Source organism: Amphiprion ocellaris, chromosome 3 (assembly GCF_022539595.1).
Source record: "Amphiprion ocellaris isolate individual 3 ecotype Okinawa chromosome 3, ASM2253959v1, whole genome shotgun sequence".
NCBI classification, from domain to species: Eukaryota; Metazoa; Chordata; class Actinopteri; family Pomacentridae; genus Amphiprion; species Amphiprion ocellaris.
In genome coordinates, this window is record NC_072768.1 from 9,489,430 (window position 1) to 9,508,300 (window position 18,871).

At 38.6% G+C, this 18,871-nt stretch overlaps 2 protein-coding genes across 2 annotated transcripts; one reads left to right on the plus strand and one right to left on the minus strand.

The window, feature by feature from the left end:
- The first annotated feature begins 6,923 nt into the window (after positions 1 to 6,923).
- Positions 6,924 to 13,266, plus strand: LOC118469403 (uncharacterized). The gene is made up of 12 exons (XM_035942220.2): positions 6,924 to 8,528; positions 8,684 to 8,803; positions 8,945 to 9,035; positions 9,209 to 9,329; positions 9,421 to 9,644; positions 9,741 to 10,041; positions 10,123 to 10,532; positions 10,617 to 10,907; positions 10,991 to 11,155; positions 11,240 to 11,344; positions 11,428 to 11,519; positions 11,600 to 13,266. Exons 2-12 carry the CDS (start codon positions 8,757 to 8,759, stop codon positions 11,673 to 11,675), a joined length of 1,923 nt encoding a protein of 640 aa, XP_035798113.2. The 5' UTR covers positions 6,924 to 8,528; positions 8,684 to 8,756; the 3' UTR covers positions 11,676 to 13,266.
- Positions 11,969 to 17,591, minus strand: dnaja2b (DnaJ heat shock protein family (Hsp40) member A2b). The gene is made up of 9 exons (XM_023296718.3): positions 17,432 to 17,591; positions 16,193 to 16,252; positions 15,592 to 15,818; positions 15,432 to 15,512; positions 15,142 to 15,275; positions 14,841 to 15,037; positions 14,545 to 14,689; positions 13,768 to 13,895; positions 11,969 to 13,677 (listed from the first exon to the last, which is right to left on the minus strand). The coding sequence occupies exons 1-9, from the start codon at positions 17,507 to 17,509 to the stop codon at positions 13,489 to 13,491; spliced, it is 1,239 nt and encodes a 412-aa protein (XP_023152486.1). The 5' UTR covers positions 17,510 to 17,591; the 3' UTR covers positions 11,969 to 13,488.
- Between the last annotated feature and the right edge of the window lie 1,280 nt (positions 17,592 to 18,871).

Here is an 18,871-nt window from a genome sequence, read left to right on the forward strand (position 1 = left end):
AAGGCTACTTTTCAAACATGTAAAAACATGCCATATGATGAAATAATGTAAAGGAGGCTGTGAAAAACACTCCAGAAAGGTTTTCTTTGAAAAAAAAAGCATCATGAATTTTGGCGCAAAAAAAACGCCTTACTATACTATGTCGAAAAAAAAGGCGAGTTTTCATACATGTTGTAAAAACGTGCCATATGATGAAATAATGTAAAGGAGGCCGTGAAAAACACTCCAGAAAGGTTTTCTTTGAAAAAAAAAGCATCATGAATTTTGGCGCAAAAAAAAACGCCTTACTAAACTATGTCGAAAAAAAAGGCTACTTTTCAAACATGTAAAAACATGCCATATGATGAAATAATGTAAAGGAGGCCGAGAAAAACACTCCAGAAAGGTTTTCCTTGAAAAAAAAAAAAGCATCATTAATTTTGGCGCAAAAAAAAACGCCATAGTATATTATGTCGGAAAAAAAGGCGATTTTTCAAACATGTAAAAACGTGCCATATGATGAAATAATGTAAAGGAGGCCGTGAAAAACACTCCAGAAAGGTTTTCTTTGAAAAAAAAATCATCATGAATTTTGGCGCAAAAAAAACGCCTTACTATACTATGTCGAAAAAAAAGGCGATTTTTCAAACATGTTGTAAAAACGTGCCATATGATGAAATAATGTAAAGGAGGCCGAGAAAAACACTCCAGAAAGGTTTTCTTTGAAAAAAAAATCATCATGAATTTTGGCGCAAAAAAAATGCCTTACTATACTATGTCGAAAAAAAAGGCTACTTTTCAAACATGTAAAAACATGCCATATGATGAAATAATGTAAAGGAGGCCGTGAAAAACACTCCAGAAAGGTTTTCTTTGAAAAAAAAAAGCATCATGAATTTTGGCGCAAAAAAAACGCCTTACTAAACTATGTCGAAAAAAAAGGCTACTTTTCAAACATGTAAAAACATGCCATATGATGAAATAATGTAAAGGAGGCCGAGAAAAACACTCCAGAAAGGTTTTCCTTGAAAAAAAAAAAGCATCATGAATTTTGGCGCAAAAAAAAAATGCCTTACTATACTATGTCGAAAAAAAAGGCGATTTTTCATACGTTGTAAAAACGTGCCATATGATGAAATAATGTAAAGGAGGCTGTGAAAAACACTCCAGAAAGGTTTTCTTTGAAAAAAAAAAGCATCATGAATTTTGGCGCAAAAAAAAAACGCCTAAGCTATGTCGAAAAAAAAGGCTACTTTTCAAACATGTAAAAACATGCCATATGATGAAATAATGTAAAGGAGGCCGTGAAAAACACTCCAGAAAGGTTTTCTTTGAAAAAAAAAGCATCATGAATTTTGGCGCAAAAAAAAACGCCTTACTATACTATGTCGAAAAAAAAGGCGAGTTTTCATACATGTTGTAAAAACGTGCCATATGATGAAATAATGTAAAGGAGGCCGAGAAAAACACTCCAGAAAGGTTTTCCTTGAAAAAAAAAAAGCATAATGAATTTTGGCGCAAAAAAAACGCCATAGTATATTATGTCGGAAAAAAAGGCGATTTTTCAAACATGTAAAAACGTGCCATATGATGAAATAATGTAAAGGAGGCCGTGAAAAACACTCCAGAAAGGTTTTCTTTTAAAAAAAATCATCATTAATTTTGGCGCAAAAAAAACGCCTTACTATACTATGTCGAAAAAAAAGGCGATTTTTCAAACATGTTGTAAAAACGTTCCATATGATGAAATAATGTAAAGGAGGCTGTGAAAAACACTCCAGAAAGGTTTTCTTTGAAAAAAAAAGCATCATGAATTTTGGCGCAAAAAAAAACGCCTTACTAAATTATGTCGAAACAAAAGGCGACTTTTCAAACATGTAAAAACATGCCATATGATGAAATAATACAAAGGAGGGCATGAAAAACACTCCAGAAAGGTTTTCTTTGAAAAAAAAATCATCATGAATTTTGGCGCAAAAAAAATGCCTTACTATACTATGTCGAAAAAAAAGGCGATTTTTCATACATGTTGTAAAAACGTGCCATATGATGAAATAATGTAAAGGAGGCCGTGAAAAACACTCCAGAAAGGTTTTCTTTGAAAAAAAAAAAGCATCATGAATTTTGGCGCAAAAAAAAACGCCTTACTAAACTATGTCGAAAAAAAAGGCTACTTTTCAAACATGTAAAAACATGCCATATGATGAAATAATGTAAAGGAGGCTGTGAAAAACACTCCAGAAAGGTTTTCTTTGAAAAAAAAATCATCATGAATTTTGGTGCAAAAAAAACGCCATAGTATACTATGTCGAAAAAAAAGGCAAATTTTCAAAGATGTTGCAAAAACGTGCCATATGATGAAATAATGTAAAGGAGGCTGTGAAAAACACTCCAGAAAGGTTTTCTTTGAAAAAAAAATCGTCATGAATTTTGGCGCAAAAAAAATGCCTTACTATACTATGTCAAAAAAAAAGGCGACTTTTCAAACATGTTGTAAAAACATGCCATATGATGAAATAATGTAAAGGAGGCCGTGAAAAACACTCCAGAAAGGTTTTCTTTGAAAAAAAAATCATCATGAATTTTGGCGCAAAAAAAAATGCCTTACTATACTATGTCGAGAAAAAATGCGATTTTTCAAACATGTTGTAAAAACGTGCCATATGATGAAATAATGTAAAGGAGGCCGAGAAAAACACTCCAGAAAGGTTTTCTTTGAAAAAAAAAGGCATCATGAATTTTGGCGCAAAAAAAACGCCTTACTATACTATGTCGAAATAAAAGGCGATTTTTCAAACATGTTGTAAAAACGTGCCATATGATGAAATAATGTAAAGGAGGCCGAGAAAAACACTCCAGAAAGGTTTTCTTTGAAAAAAAAGGCATCATGAATTTTGGCGCAAAAAAAACGCCTTACTATACTATGTCGAAAAAAAATGCGAGTTTTCATACATGTTGTAAAAACATGCCATATGATGAAATAATGTAAAGGAGGCCGTGAAAAACACTCCAGAAAGGTTTTCTTTGAAAAAAAAGCATCATGAATTTTAGCGCAAAAAAAACGCCTTACTAAACTATGTCGAAAAAAAAGGCTACTTTTCAAACATGTAAAAACATGCCATATGATGAAATAATGTAAAGGAGGCCGAGAAAAACACTCCAGAAAGGTTTTCCTTGAAAAATAAAAAAGCATCATGAATTTTGGTGCAAAAAAAAACGCCATAGTATACTATGTCGGAAAAAAAGGCGATTTTTCAAACATGTAAAAACGTGCCATATGATGAAATAATGTAAAGGAGGCCGTGAAAAACACTCCAGAAAGGTTTTCTTTTAAAAAAAAAATCATCATTAATTTTGGCGCAAAAAAAACGCCTTACTATACTATGTCGAAAAAAAAGGCGATTTTTCAAACATGTTGTAAAAACGTGCCATATGATGAAATAATGTAAAGGGGGCCGTGAAAAACACTCCAGAAAGGTTTTATTTGAAAAAAAATCATCATGAAATCTGGCGCAAAAAAAACCGCCATCGTATACTATGTCGAAAAAAAAATGAGATTTTTCAGCATGTTGTAAAAACGTGCCATATAATGAAATAATGTAAAGTGGGCCTTGAAAAACACTGCAGAGTGGTTTTCCTTGAAAGAAAAATCATCATGAATTTTGGCGCAAAAAAAACGCCAAGTGTCTTGGTCTCAAGTAGTTGAGAGGATGACTTATAAACAGGACTGCGTCAGAGACGCAGGTTGGATTCCAGTTCATGGCCCTTTACTGCAGGTCTTCTCTGCCTTCCCTTTTACTTACCTACTGAAAAAAATCAACATCAGGGCCAAAAAAGCGTCATAGTTTAGTATGTCGTGCAAAATATCACAAAAACATCATAGTTTAGTATGTCGTCCAAAATGTCATAAAAACGTCATAGTTTTGTATGTTGTCCAAAATGTGGAAAAAAAAGTCATAGTATGTCGTCCAAAATATCACAAAAACGTCATAGTTTAGTATGTCATCCAAAATATGGAAAAAAACGTCATAGATTTGTAAAGTATGGATAGGTTATAGGTTGGTTTAGGGTTGGGAACACTACAGATGAACTCCGGTCAGAAAATCCTTTAAACAGCTTTATTTCCACAGCACAGAATGGTGATTGATTGAGGATGAGCTGGTTACATTGATGTGGGTGTGTGTGTATGTGTGTGCGTGGGTGGGTGTGGTCTAAACAGGAAAAAACAGAAAGAATAATATACAGTTAGAATAGTGGTTTCAAAATAAACAATGAAATAATAAACTAATAACTGTAAAATAACATAATAATGTCTATTGTCATCGTAGCAATAGTGGGAAATGATACAGAACAAATATATTATGTAAATAGTGCTACAAAGTGAACACCATGCGTGCCCTTTAATATCTGTGGTTAAACATGTCTGGGCATAGAGCAGCATCACATTGGCCTATCAATTAGTGCAGCAATCAATGAAACTGAACAACGAATGCACAAAGCGCATGTACAAAAGCCCACAATCATAAATATAAGCATAAATAGGGCCAAACTTAATATTCTTAGGCTAATAATTGCATACGAAGTACAGACCAGGCATGACATAAGGCTACAACATTGTGAACTACTAATTAAGCATGCAAACAACGAAGGGAAAACTTAGCACTCAATAAACTAACAAGTGTTCATCACAAAGTCCCAGGAACATGCAACAGCATTATTAAACTTACTTTTGTCCATATAACGCACACAAACTAGGAAAAACAGTTCACCGTGGCGGCATCCATCCTCCTGGAACACGAACAACTGATATCGCGCTGCCTCTCTTCATGCAGGCACAGTTCACGTGAGATGAGCGTGAGAGGCGTTCAAGTGCATCTCGGATATCCCATCACTGTCCAAATAGGCTTTCAGACAGATTAGTATGTCGTCCAAAATGTGACAAAAACGTCATCGTTTAGTATCTCGTCCAACAAATGCAAACAAGGTGCCCAGGTAGCTCAAATGGTTGAGAGGATGACTTTGAAACAGGACTGTGTCTGAGATGCAGGGTCAATTCCAGCTCGTGGCCCTTTACTGCAGGTCTTCTCTGCCTTTCCTTTTACTTACCTACTGAAAAGAACCAACGTGAGGGCCAAAAAAGCGTCTTAGTTTAGTATGTCGTCCAAAATATCACAAAAACGTCATAGTTTAGTATGTCGTCCAAAATGTCATAAAAACGTCATAGTTTTGTATGTCTTCCAACAAATAACAGAAAGGTGCCCACGTAGCTCAAGTGGTTGAGCAGATGACTGCTAAACAGGACTGTGCCAGAGACGCAGGTTGGAATCCAACTCATGGCCCTTTATTGCAGGTCTTCTCTGCCTTCCCTTTTACTTACCTCCTGAAAAGAACCAACATAAGGGCCAAAAAAGCGTCTTAGTTTAGTATGTCGTGCAAAATATCACAGAAACGTCATAGTTTAGTATGTCGTCCAAAATGTCATTAAAACGTCATAGTTTAGTATGTCATCCAAAATGTCATTAAAACGTCATAGTTTAGTATGTCATCCAAAATGTCATTAAAACGTCATAGTTTAGTATGTCGTCCAAAATGTCATTAAAACGTCATAGTTTAGTATGTCGTCCAAAATGTCATTAAAACGTCATAGTTTAGTATGTCATCCAAAATGTCATTAAAACGTCATAGTTTAGTATGTCGTCCAAAATGTGACAATGAGAAAGAAATACAAAACTATAATTTGACACAAAGCAACGACAATGAGAGACTAAATTAATACAAAGAGTTGCAAAACAACTACAATCAGACACAAAACAACAACTACAACAGGCAAAATGTACTCAAAGAGCTGCAAAAAAAATCTACAATGAGACACAAAGCAGCTATAAAGAGTCACAAAACAACAACAAAAAGATTAATGACAACTCCGAGGTGACAGAAGACTGCTATAGAGACAAACACCCACAAAGAGAAGCAAGCCAAGCAACAATAAAAACACTGCAAACAAAAAACTAAACAATCATTAACAAGGCCAGAGTTTACAGAGAATAGTTTTAAAATTATAATAAAGTTACACAGACTACTACTACTACTACTACTACTAGAGACTACTACAAAATGACCACAGATGTAATATGACTACAGAGTGATTTAAGACAACTTAATGTAGACAGAAAATTAATACAAAGACACAAAACATTTACAATGAGAGGCAAAATAATGAGGCAACATAACAATCAGTGATGTAACATGAGCACAAAGGAACACAAAACTACAACAAATAGACGCACAAAGAGACACAAAACCTCCACAGATGCAAATTGACAACAAAGAAACATCAAACAACTGAAAGAGAAGACAACAAAACATCTAGTAACAAGTAATCTAAGCTGTTAAGTCACTTTATCATCACAGGTTGTTTAGAAGTCAGTCCTCATCTAAAAGGCAACTTAGACCAGAATAATGTGAAAACTTGAAACCTGCATTGCACAAACCAGTGATGTATTAGAAAGCAGAGGCTAATCTTTTAAAATGAATTTGTATATTTATAGATTTGAGGATTTTTCAATAAAATTCTAATTAAAATTGTATTTTTACACATCATTGAACATGATTGAAAGGGATTCGTGCTGTTTTTTAAACCAGTGCTTTAAATTTGAGATGCATTTTTATGATTTTTTTACTCCGCAAATGAACGCGGCAGAGTTATGTGACGATCGGCATAAGTTTGTCCGTCTGTCTGTCTTTCTGTGCACAACATCACTCAAAAACGGACAAACAGATTTGGATGAAATTTTCAGGGAAGGTCAGAAATGACACAAAGACCAACTGATTAGATTTTGGCAGTGATGCAGCTTATAGTCTGGATCAACAGATTTGTTAAAGATTTCTGTATCATTGCGAGATAGCGGCATGGCGTCACTGTAACCATGACAACAAGTGAATACTACATCACATGATTTTGATCCTACTACAAATCAACTGCTGCGGACTTATCAGGACTTCTCCACTGTAAATGACACAAGGAACAACTGATTAAATTGTGGGGGTGTTTCTTAGCCCCATCAATTCCCGCCGCCCGCTATGTATTTAGGTCATGTGATTCGGTGTCCGTACATAACATACACATGCATAACACATGCCTGTGCTTAGCACAAGATCATTTTGTTTGTGGGTACATCTATATTAAATGGACACATTCTATGTTGCCGTGATTTTTGATCATCAATAACTAATAAAAAATGCTGCATTTTTACAAAAATATGCTGCATTTCTGACAGTTCCCCAATGGGAATGAACAGCCTTGGCGGAGTACTGCACACTCTGAGGGCTTTTCTATTTTTTTTTTTTTTTTTAACTTTACTTGGACATTTGAACTTTGCAATGCAGACCATGCATGAGACCAATGAAACACAAAATCAGAGACAGAAGTGAAAAGAAAAGGGCAGGACTTCTCAAAAATGTAAACCATGTAAGTGTAAGTACACACCATTCATTAAAATATACTAAAGGGACAAATTAAATATAAAAAATTAAGGCCTTTACCGGTACATTGCTAGACCCCAATGAGGCAGAGGGTTGTGGTGTGATAGGAGGGAAGGAGTTCTACTCTCTAGCTCAAAACAGTTCAGAGCATACACACAACCATTCATAAATCCACAACAAAAATTATTTGAGCCAGTGCAAGACACAGAAAAAACGCTGAACTGAACTGTGCAGTGGTGAGAGTGGTCCATTAGTCACAGTGGACCCCTGACCTGAGTAGCCATATGGACCTCCTTCTGTTCAGGATTTGCATAAACACCAAAAACTGTGTTGCTTTGTTGGCAAGTTTAGAATGAGTATATTAATAAACAAACTTTACAAAGAAAAAATCACCATGTGGAAAAATGTCTACCATGTTTAGAATGTTAATTCTAAACATGTTTTATCTCAGGAGCCACCGTGAATTTCACAAGAGAACATTTTAGGAAACTATAAACCTCAGTGAGTACAAACACAATCCCAAATCCATGTTTGTGCAACATGTATTCTACATATCCAGTCATCTTAGCACAAGTAACCTGAGTCGCAAGTTGACAGTCAGGAGAAAGCTCACATTCTAGGACATAAAAGACAGATACTTCAAAACCCAAAAGCAGCAGACTGGAGAGACTGAAGTGTCTGCCCTATCTTTAGTAAAGGGAAAGACGTTGATTTGTGAGATGATTTTGCAAAACAACTTCAAGTTTCTGTTCATCGTGTCTTTCCTAAAAAACAGCATGAATTCTGTGGATTTTGGGATGTATTTACTGCATGATCAGACTTTGCTTTCATTGATATGCACCATTTCCCTCAATTCAAGTAAACATTAAAACAACTTAGAACTTCAACTTGATATATCACTAGAAAAAACATGTATAAAACTGATCCTCCTGCAGGGCCGATCTGGGTGCATCTTCTAGAAGCTGTGCTGAGTCCAAGATACAGTGCTGGTCTGCTGTTTCATTTCTGAATGACTTACACACATTTCGACAACAAGAACAGGACACACTTGCAGTCCTGGGCGAGAGGTGAATGAACACATAACCTGTTTAGAGTAATACAAATGTATATATTCACACATTTGACTTGTGATGGAATTTTTTGCAGACACATTTTCATTCTAGATTAGAGGCATGTGGTTTCTAACCATGAGACTGTGATCCATTAATCTTTTGCCTTACAGGCTGCATGAGGAGAGCCTGCGACTGCTGTGTCTGCACATCAGATTGGCAACTCTTAGAATTCAGAGAGAAAAAATGTCTTACAGTGCTCTTCTAGCTGCCCGGCAGTCCTGGGACTCATGGTAAGGCAATAAACACTAACAACAAAAATAACAATTAAACACTGAAAATGAACATGTATTCACTGTCACCAGGTCTGGCTTCATGCCCTTTTTACACATAGTTTCAGCTGCATGTTGTCTGTCCTTCATGTCTCTGTTCAGGCCTCAGGTGAACAGTCCATGCAGGGCAGAGCAGGTCGCCTTGTGGCTACACGACGAAGGGGAAGAGGAGGACTTCACGACAGAACAGCAGGTAATGTAAATCTGATTGTAGGCCACTGATTCTGAGGTGCTGGCACTGCTTTATGTCACAATACTACTCGTGAATTGTATACCTTACCTAGTATTGTGGGTTAAATTTCTTAAAAAGAGAGCACTACAGTCTTTTTATTGGTAACAGCATAAACTTTGGCCCCGTCCCAGAAGGTTGTGCTGCAGCTGCTGGTGCTGACTCAGGAGCAGGAGAGGAAGCACCTGGTCAGGTTGGTACACAGGATCTCCCCAGAGGATCTGCAGGGGCCAGGCTGCACAGAGCCTCCAAAAGAGGGTAAATCAGTTCATTTTTTGTCAGAATGGGGTTTCTTTTGTTTTCCTTTCACCTGTATATTAAATCATCTTCTTTCCTGTTGCTTGTACAGAGACTCATATGGAGGCTGCATTAAGAAATGGCTGTATAAAACGGCTGAGGGAAATTCATGCTCACCTTCAGACACGCAGCGGCACACTATCCCAGCCTGAATTGCAGGTCCAGGGAGAATGGTCCCAACCTCACCTAGAGGATTGCACAATGCTCCTCCTGACCCATCTGACGGAGCTTCAGGAGGTCCAAGCTTCTGCTTTACTGCAAGCACTGATGGACGAGGTTAGTCAAGACATCCAATTCTAAGCAGGAGTACATACAAATGTGTTTAAAAGGACACTTTTTAAAAAACAATGTTACATGTTGTGTGTCTGTCAGAATGCTCCGCTTGTCCAAGCTCTGCGAGAAAGATATGAATCTGAAATCCAAGCACAATGCTTCACCAACCTGCTCCACCTCCTGACTTCAGATGCACCTCCTACTAAGCTGATTCATTATCCAAGCTTGATTGAAAACAGCAACAATGAGCAAATCATAGCTCAGTCACCTTTCACGGGACAAGTTGAGGTCCAAAACGCCAGTGGTGGATCAGCTGAAGCTCAGACTGACGATTCAATCAAAGGAGCCAGCAATGAAGTCCAAAACGCAGATGGGACTGACAAGCAGGATGTCTGCTCAGGTATTGTTTTCAGAAATAGAAAATATACCCATAATAAATACACCCATAGCTGCAGTTATAATATACTTTGCACTCCTTCAGGTTGTGGTGCGATCATGGAGGACCTGCCCTACTTGGAGATCTTGTGTGTGTCAGATGCAAAAAGTAATGTTCACGAGGGCCTCGCTGCAGAGGGGGGAGCCCAGACAGAAGAAGAGGACAGTGCACCAAAGAGTCCACAGAGCTACGAGAAGCAAGGCTCTTTGATCACTCTGGCTTGGAGCAAACCACCAGAGGATGACACAGACTATGAGGCAGAAGCTGCAGATGGAGGAACAGGACAGAGTCAGGATGTTGAGAGCAGTTTGACGACCCAAGTCCAACCGGCACAATGTGAAGAGACAGTTCCGGAGAAAGACAGAGAAGATCTGAAACCCTCTCTGTTACAGTCTGGTTCTCCAGGTCACTGTGAAGCACAGACTGGAGATGAGCAAAGCCACACAGTAGAACAGGTACTTTTGAATGAATGTGTAGCAGACCATAAAACTGTCGCTATGTCATTCATCTGATTTCTTCACCTTTTCTATTCTCATTAGCTAACCTTGAGTAAGAGATCAACAGCTGACCGAGCAGACGAGGAAGAAGCTGCATGTGAATGTGACCTGCGAACACAAGCTTCGGTCACAGAGATTCTGCAGGCCACAGAACGGTTTTTGGCTGATTCCTCTGAAACTGACCCACATGCTGATGACCTCTGCTCTGGAGAGTCCGATAACACAGTGACTGAGGTGGAAATGTGTCCTACCGCAACAGAGTCTGAGCTGTGGGATCTGACAGGGCCTGAACCTGATCACCATGAAGACCAGAAATATTCTCCAGATGCAACAGTAAGAGTCTCATTAAGTAAAAGATTAATGCAGCATTACTCATTTATCTCAGACATTAAACAAGCTTTTTCCCTGTGTTCCAGGTAGACTGTAGGAAGGAAGTGAGAGAATCCACTTTAATGGACAGAGCACGAGTGACAGAACCAGTGTCTGCAATGGAGAGAGAGAGGACGATGCGTAATCTGGTGGACATGCAAAAAAAGGTTGAACAGAAACAGCAGAGAGACAGAGAGAGACAACTGCTGAGGGTAAGAGAGAAGTGGACGGAAATGCACTGAGAGTTTCTAAACAATGGAAATTAAAACTGACGTCTAATGTTTTTTGTTTTTTAGGTTCAAGAGCGTCTGTCGATCGTCCAGAACAGAAAGGCAGAGGAAGACCTGCTCGGCCTGAAACACACCGACAGATTAAGACACGTCACGCAAGATCTACCGATGGTAACTATTTATGTTTAAGGGACTCTGGGTAATTTTATCTCAAACGTTTGGCAATATCACCGTGAGGCTTTATGTTGTTTTAGGAAGACAAGAACCAGCAGAAGACTGTTGTCAGAGAGCGACTGGAGCAGCTCAGAAGAGAGCGCTCTTATATCATGCAGTCAAAAAGAGACAGGTAAATGCCACTCCTTCAAACACAGAAAGCAAACATTAATGTTGACAGACTTGACTTCCACACTTTCTGTTATTCTTTAGGAATACTGCAGGATTTAAGGAACTCCTTGGTCCAGTTGCCCTCCATAGCAGAGAAACAGAGGATGGAGAAGACTGAAAAAATAGCAGCTTATACTTGTTATATTAAGAAAAATAATCTTCATAAATCCTGTATTCATCATAAATGTAAATGCTGCCCGACATCCAACCATATACTGCAACAAATGTATGATTTTCTACGCATTTACAGTTTACTGAGCCTCCATTTTTCAAACAATAGCCTGTGTTTAAGTGTAGTTATGCAACTTTTATATCACTAGTGTTGTTCCTTTTTTTGTGGTCATATACTGTAAGTGTACATTAAGAAACTGCAGAATGCACCCTGCAAACATGAAACACATCTCAACAAACTTGTAGTTATTATACAGTTTAATTATCATCTTGACAACCATAAGCATTAACAATAATGTAATTTATCAATGACCCCCATTAATTGTGTACACATTATCCCCCTGTGGCCTAAATTACATACACAATGAGTCACAGAGGTACATGTTAACAGTCTACAGTGGTCCCATTAACTTTCCTACATGTGAACAAAACATTTATATGTTGGCTCCGTTTGCCACAATTCACATGTGAAACAAAATGTTGGGACTACAAAACGGCACTGCTGTAGACTTTGAATGCACCTATGGACTGGAACTGTATTTACAGGTGTGTGGGGATGGGAGTTTTGTAACATGTCAAGGGTCATAGGTTTGGCTAACAACTCTACAATGGGGGGATATGTATATTACAGAGGGTTTGGTGCGGGCCCAGTGGTTTTACTGCAGGAGAAGAGGACCTGTCAGTCCTGGTGAACAGAGGGAAAGTAAGTGTCTACAGGGGGGAGATTCTCAGCAAATAAACATTCAGTTTTTTCCTCCTTAACTAACTTTATAATGTGTCCACTCACACAGCAGTCCAACACAAAGCAGGAATACCTACCACCCCTAAGAAGCCAGAACATTCCACAGAAGCTCCCACACACTGAGCCACTGCAATACATAGATACAAAATACAGTGTGTCCTCAGCTGAAATTAGGAGTACACAACTTCAAGTTCTGTGGTCTCAAACACACTAACATTCACACAAACAAAGACAGCAAAGCTCAAAATCCAGACTAAAAAAAAAAAAAAAAAACATAATGCCTGATTGGCAGGTGCTATGCTCAGGGCTTTAATATTGTAAAAGCATGACAGCTACGAACTTAACAGAACCAGCAAATCCCATCTTCAAAATATGACAAATCACCGTAGAGGATGAGGTGGCCTTAATGTGCGGTTCTCCGTACAGAGGACACACTTTAGGGGATGTATTCAGGTTAGCTCTTACGGCAGCAGGGCACTTCAATAGCAGTGACACTGAAATTTAAACAGCTGTGGTGTCAGATTTCTCTGTAGTGTCTGGACCCTGGATCTACATGGCCAAGATCTTCAGCAAGAAGCAGCATGCGCTTGTGTGTGACTGACTAAACTACACCTTTTACAAGATAGTCAACAATATTTGCATTTTATACACTAGACTTGTGTTTCCCACAGTGAAAGGTAAAAGCTTAGGATGAAAACAGGGAGGTCCAAGTCAAGTTCAGTCAGTGAACCTCTGAGAATGAGACCATCTTCTTGCTGGAGTCTTTGATGAGCACTACTGTCCATAAACACAAAACGGTCATCACATGTCCAGGATCTCTCTGACTTATGGGCACCATGGAACTGAGGAGGGTGAATATTTGTGTATATGTATTTGTGTATCTCTTTTTCCATGGGAATCATGAAAGGAGAGTAATGTGTGTGTGTGTGTGCAGCAAGTCTTGAATGGTGTTCGCGATGGGGCTTTATGTTCATGTATTTATGCTTTTATGTGTGTGCAAGTCTATGTATGAGTCTTTCTATTGGTGTGCGCATTGCACCCCTGGACCATGATGGCCCCCTTCCTCATCAGAACTATCATTGTAGGCCTCTCTTCTGGCTCCACCTCCTGAACCTTGACTCCTGTCAAAATCTGTCAGGTCAACTTCCTCCGCATCTGCTGCGATTACAGGATTTTCAGCACGAGCAGGCAGCAAGCACTCGAGTTCCTGAAAGAACGAAAGAAAAATACATCAAGACACCTCAATCACTCCAGATTAACACTGTGCAAATCAGGATATGTATTGAGTGAAACTTACATTCAGTTTTTCAGGACTAATCCAGTTGTTTTCGGGGAACTGGACGTCAAATTTGACGTAAAGGTCTCCCTTCTCAAATGGATTTCTGTACTGAGGCATTCCCTCTCCTTTCACCATTCGAATGCAGCCTGCCACGCACACATGGGTGGAAAATGAACCAGATGTAATTATAGTTTTACAACACAACATTGTTGTATATGCACATTGGCCTTGCAATAGACAAGCTGTACATAATGTGGCACAGGATATCAGAATTAGGTAGATACTTTATTGATCTTTTGCAAGAAAGTACTGCAATTTGATTTGATTGTCTGGCAACTTTGATTGTCCGACAGTCAGGCAATCAAAGCTAACATTTAAATAAGTACACCTCTTTGCTTTAGGGATGTTCAGATGTGCTACAATAACAATTTAAGATTACATTTTGTTTCATGTGATACATTCCACACTTTCAAGCTTTAGGTGTCATGAACATATATGAGTATGCTTAAGATGTGACAATTTTGTTACCTGATAATGGTGTATTAAAGATATATTTAGTATTCACCAGAAAATTATAGACGTTTATGACAACAAAGTGGCATGTTAGCAACAAAAATGGCTTCTACATAAAAAGTTTGGCTCATTATTCTTCCGTTGTTTCAAAAACAGCTGCGGTAGGACATTAATTCCCATGCAAAAATTTCACCTTCTGTCCACAGAAAAAGTTGACCAGAATGAAAAAACAAGAATGTCATGAAGGCGATTCAATAAATGAATGGGGTGTGACATGCCTACCTGGCTCGATGACCTTGCCAGGTGGGTATTTGACAAGCAGCTGACGTCCATCCAGGTGTGTGACGGTCATCTGGAAGCCACACAGAGCTTCAACCAGGCCAATACGCTGGACCATGTGAAGGTCACTGCCATCACGGCGAAATTCCTGTTTCAGATTGAAGTTTGTTACTGTAGTTCATCACAAGAAATTTCTCAAGTAAATGCAGCATTCATTCCCATACAAGTCATTCCCTTATTAGTATGATTAAAAAAAAAAAACAAACAAAAAAAAACAGCTCTACAATGTTTTGGGTTACCTCATGTTCTTTTTCTTGTAGCACCAGAACGATATCTCCTGGTTCAATGCCTGGTGCTTGGTCAGCTTCCCCTGAGAATGTGATCTTCTGTCCATGTCTCATGCCTTTGTCTACATGCACCTCCAGAAGCTTGGTCTCCTTGCACACCTTATGACCCTCACACTTTCTGCAGCGGTCCTTCTCATTGATCACCTCACCTGCACAACCACACACACAGATTACATGACTTCAGCATGTTGTTTTGCTTGTGATTGTATATTAGCCAGGCTTTTCAGTATGTGGGTGTTTACTGACATATTACCTTCTCCATTGCAGTCTGTGCAGACTGACTGCATTTGTTGAACCATCCCCGGGGCCAGCTGTCTAATCATGATTCTCATACCCCGTCCTCTGCATGCCACACACTTCTGCACTGCTCCTGCCTTACCCCCTTGACTAAAAGTCAACAGTCAAGTATCAGCATTGTTATCAGGCATTTCTATCTATGTACAACACAATTATTGCTATTAAAAACCATGATCAATTTGGACTTTGAAACTACAAATCAATATGCTTTTAATCATGAAACTGAAACATTAAAAGCAGACTCACCCATTACAGGCGCCACAGAGCACATTCTTACTGAGCTGCAGTTTTGTGGTTTTGCCATTGTACAGGTCTTCAAGAGAAACTCTGCAAGAAAAATCAGTTATAAGAATGCATATCAACCATTCAATGAAGCATCCGAACTTCATAAATGTACAACACCTACTTCAGAGGGTGCACCATATCATCTCCTCTCCTCCTCCCTCCATTTCGTCCTCTGCCTTGTCCACCCATGAACCCAAACAGTCCTCCACCAAAAATGTGAGAGAAGATATCATCCATGCCAGGCCCTCCGCCTCCTCCCTCCCGTAGCCCTTGTTCTCCATAGCGATCATAAAGCTCCTTCTTCTCTGGGTTTGTCAAAACCTCATAGGCAAAGCTTATCTCTTTAAACTGAAAGAATGAATGAAGAACAATCAGACTGCTTGACACAGTGTAAGATCCAAACACACTCAGTGTGTTACAACAAAGAGCCCCTTTTACAAAGTGAAAGAACCTAATAAAAGAAAGTCTAGCTTGAAGTGTGGTGTTCTTGGAAAATCTGAAGCTTTAAGTCATAAGGTGGTAAACATCAAAAGCGGATTTGCTTTTCTCTAGAGGAAAGCCATTTCATAATCTGTATTCTGATCCTCAAAGAGTGGGGATGTGTGATCATGACAAATTAAGTTGACATGATTTCTTGAGCCCAATTGTTGAGCTGCTGCTTTTGGCACTGTGGCTATCATACTGTTGCTGCTGCTAACATGATGTGTTTTGGTGCATCATACCTTGTCTCCTGCATCAGGGTTCTTGTCAGGATGGTATTCTTTGGCCAATTTGCGGTAGGCCTGTAATAAAACCAAAAATCAACATGAACAAAGCTATGCGAGTGACCTGAGCCCTGGCGTCTGTGTTCAATGGGTCTACCTGCAAATCACTAAGGTGTATTTACTGTCCTTACTAGCCAAGGGCTTGACTTGTGGGCCTGCTGTCAAAAACATCGGGACACAGGCAAGTGCATGGCTGCCTTTGACACCTCAGAAACCCAATAATTCTATTATATATTTAAGTTTCTAGTAAAGCAGTAACTGTAATGATCTTATGACCTCACAAACAACAATGAAAGCTTTATATTTTGAGACAAAAAATTTTTTGAAAACGACTCGCATCTTCTCTAACTGCCACCAACAGGCCTGCTGAGTTTTGGTATAAAAAAATCTGTTGTCACAGTTGGCGATTATCCTATTTATTTGGTTGGTTTATGGTACAGAATACGAACACACAAGCACGCACAAACATATATTAGGCTATTTCAAGTTATATTTTGCAGGGGACGCAGTGTTGTCGATTATAAACAAATCTGCCATTGAATGATGCTTGAATTGACTACAAGTACACAGCATGTGAATGTTTGCTGCTACACGCAGTGACATTACCGTTAGCTTAAAAACACCACAAAACTTTACATTTGGCGTTAACGCAAATTAATACAGTTTTCACGGCTAATTCATTATCGTTTAATGTTAAACTGAGGCTAGTAAATACGCAGACGGCATTATTGAGTTGCCACAATTAGGTAAGTGACTCACTTAGCTAACGTCGCCTCGTTACTGAATTGGTGAAGACTATTTGCTGGAATGTATAATCTAGCGTTAGTAGCCGGCAAGCTAATCACACTCGTGGTCACCAATGTATTTCTTGGTTTTCGGGGAAGGCCAACCCAAGACTTACAATGTGTGTACAAACGATAAAAATAACAAACGTTATCAGCCACTCAACGCCAACAAACGGCAGCTTGGATTGTCTTTTTTTTTTAAACGCAGTGCGATAAAGTACGGCACAGTTGTGTAGCTCATTTTACTGGCTAGGCTAGCAGCTGCTGTACATCTTAAGCTAGCGTTCAGTAAACTAAGCTAGCTCCCGTCCATTAGCTTGTTTCTAGGCCACATTACACTGGTGACCTCTCTTCCTCGTTTTTTTCTGTTTTAACACCAACAAATTCCCCTTTCGTTTCAGAGGGCACTGACCTTTTTCAGCTCATTTTCAGAGGCGGACGGTGAAACTCCGAGGATGTCGTATAGCTTAGTATCCACAACGTTCGCCATGATGCTAACCGGCTACCACAGAAAGACCTTCTGCGGAGGTTCAGCTGAGCGACGAGCCGACGCAAGACTCACCGGCTGGGACTGTCCGTGTATTTGCCAGATACTGCAGACACCCACTCACAAACAGACGGCAACCCTATTATTCCCAAAACAGTTGCACCACTTATTTATTTACGTTCAGTTCGCCAGATATTTCCGCAACTAATCAGCACAATTGTCATGTCAATATTTTCCAATTAAAACACATTGTGAGCGTGTAATGCCTCCAAACGTTATAGAGTGCATATGTAAGGCTAAAATAAATAATTTAATTTTTTTTTTTAATTAAAAAATGGGGAGTTAAGGCTAATTTTTAGACTTACCCAGTAAATACAAAACAATAATTCAAAATTTACTTATAATAATTCTGTTTACGAAAAAACGACACATTGCATTTGTGGAGTGTAAGAGAAGAGATTAGGGACTGTCTTAAAAATAGGCATGTCGTATTTAAAGTAAGAAATTCTATGAAAGTTCCTCTTGGGTCATTTTCTTTTAACTGTGCAGTTTTCCATATGAAAAAGATTTTCTGAGCAGAATATGAAAAATCGCTCTTTGGTCCACGTTTGTGGCATTAAAGGAGTTTTTTTTTTTTTTTAAAGAAATAAATGTGGCTTAACTATGATGTTTAACCCTTTGATGCACAACATGGGTCGAAAGATACCATATTCCATTGAATATAGGTCACCTTTGATCCATGTGCATCAAAGGGTTAAAGTACACTATTTTTTTATCATAAAGATAATCTTTTCTGCTTGTTACTCTACAGCTTAAAGCAATGCAGTTTCTATTTAGAGGTCAAAACATACAAATAAATACAGGAAAACTTTAAAAACAACATCAGCATGAGTAAAATACTGTTGTTATTGCATCCATAATAATGACACAAACACATAAGGGGGCATTGTGTATTATGAGAACATAAGTTTTGGTACTTCAAGTGCATTTTGCTTCAGTAAATCATCTGAATAAATTTTCCACAGCTGGCCTACAGAGACCTGACTCTGCTTTGGTTTTTGCCAGGTGGTATTTGCATACCTGGAACCTGACACTGGCAAAAATCCTGTTGAGGTGCTGCACACCTATATTGCACGTATTACTGGTCCGTAATACGTGCAGTATATGCAACTGCCACTACCTCATGTGCAATATTCAATATTCATCCTGTACATACGAACTACAGTTTCTCTCAATTTAAATCCATCTTGTCATTTTGTGTTTTTCTTTTTATTATTGCAAAGCTTTTATATATATATTTTGTACTTTGCACTGTATGGCCTGCACCTTACCTTTCGTTGCACTTGTTGCAATGACAATAAAGTG

Bases quoted from the DNA above. Each gene is read 5' to 3' on its own strand.
- LOC118469403 (XM_035942220.2), top strand. From the start codon at position 8,757: ATGTCTTACAGTGCTCTTCTAGCTGCCCGGCAGTCCTGGGACTCATG. The intron at 9,645-9,740 runs GTTAGTCAAGAC...TGTGTCTGTCAG, and splicing joins TGCAAGCACTGATGGACGAG to AATGCTCCGCTTGTCCAAGC. The intron at 11,345-11,427 runs GTAACTATTTAT...ATGTTGTTTTAG, and splicing joins TCACGCAAGATCTACCGATG to GAAGACAAGAACCAGCAGAA.
- dnaja2b (XM_023296718.3), bottom strand. From the start codon at position 17,509: ATGGCGAACGTTGTGGATACTAAGCTATACGACATCCTCGGAGTTTCA. The intron at 16,253-17,431 runs GTCAGTGCCCTC...GTTTTATTACAG, and splicing joins CTGAAAATGAGCTGAAAAAG to GCCTACCGCAAATTGGCCAA. The intron at 15,038-15,141 runs GTAATATGTCAG...GTGGTTGTGCAG, and splicing joins CACAGACTGCAATGGAGAAG to GTGAGGTGATCAATGAGAAG.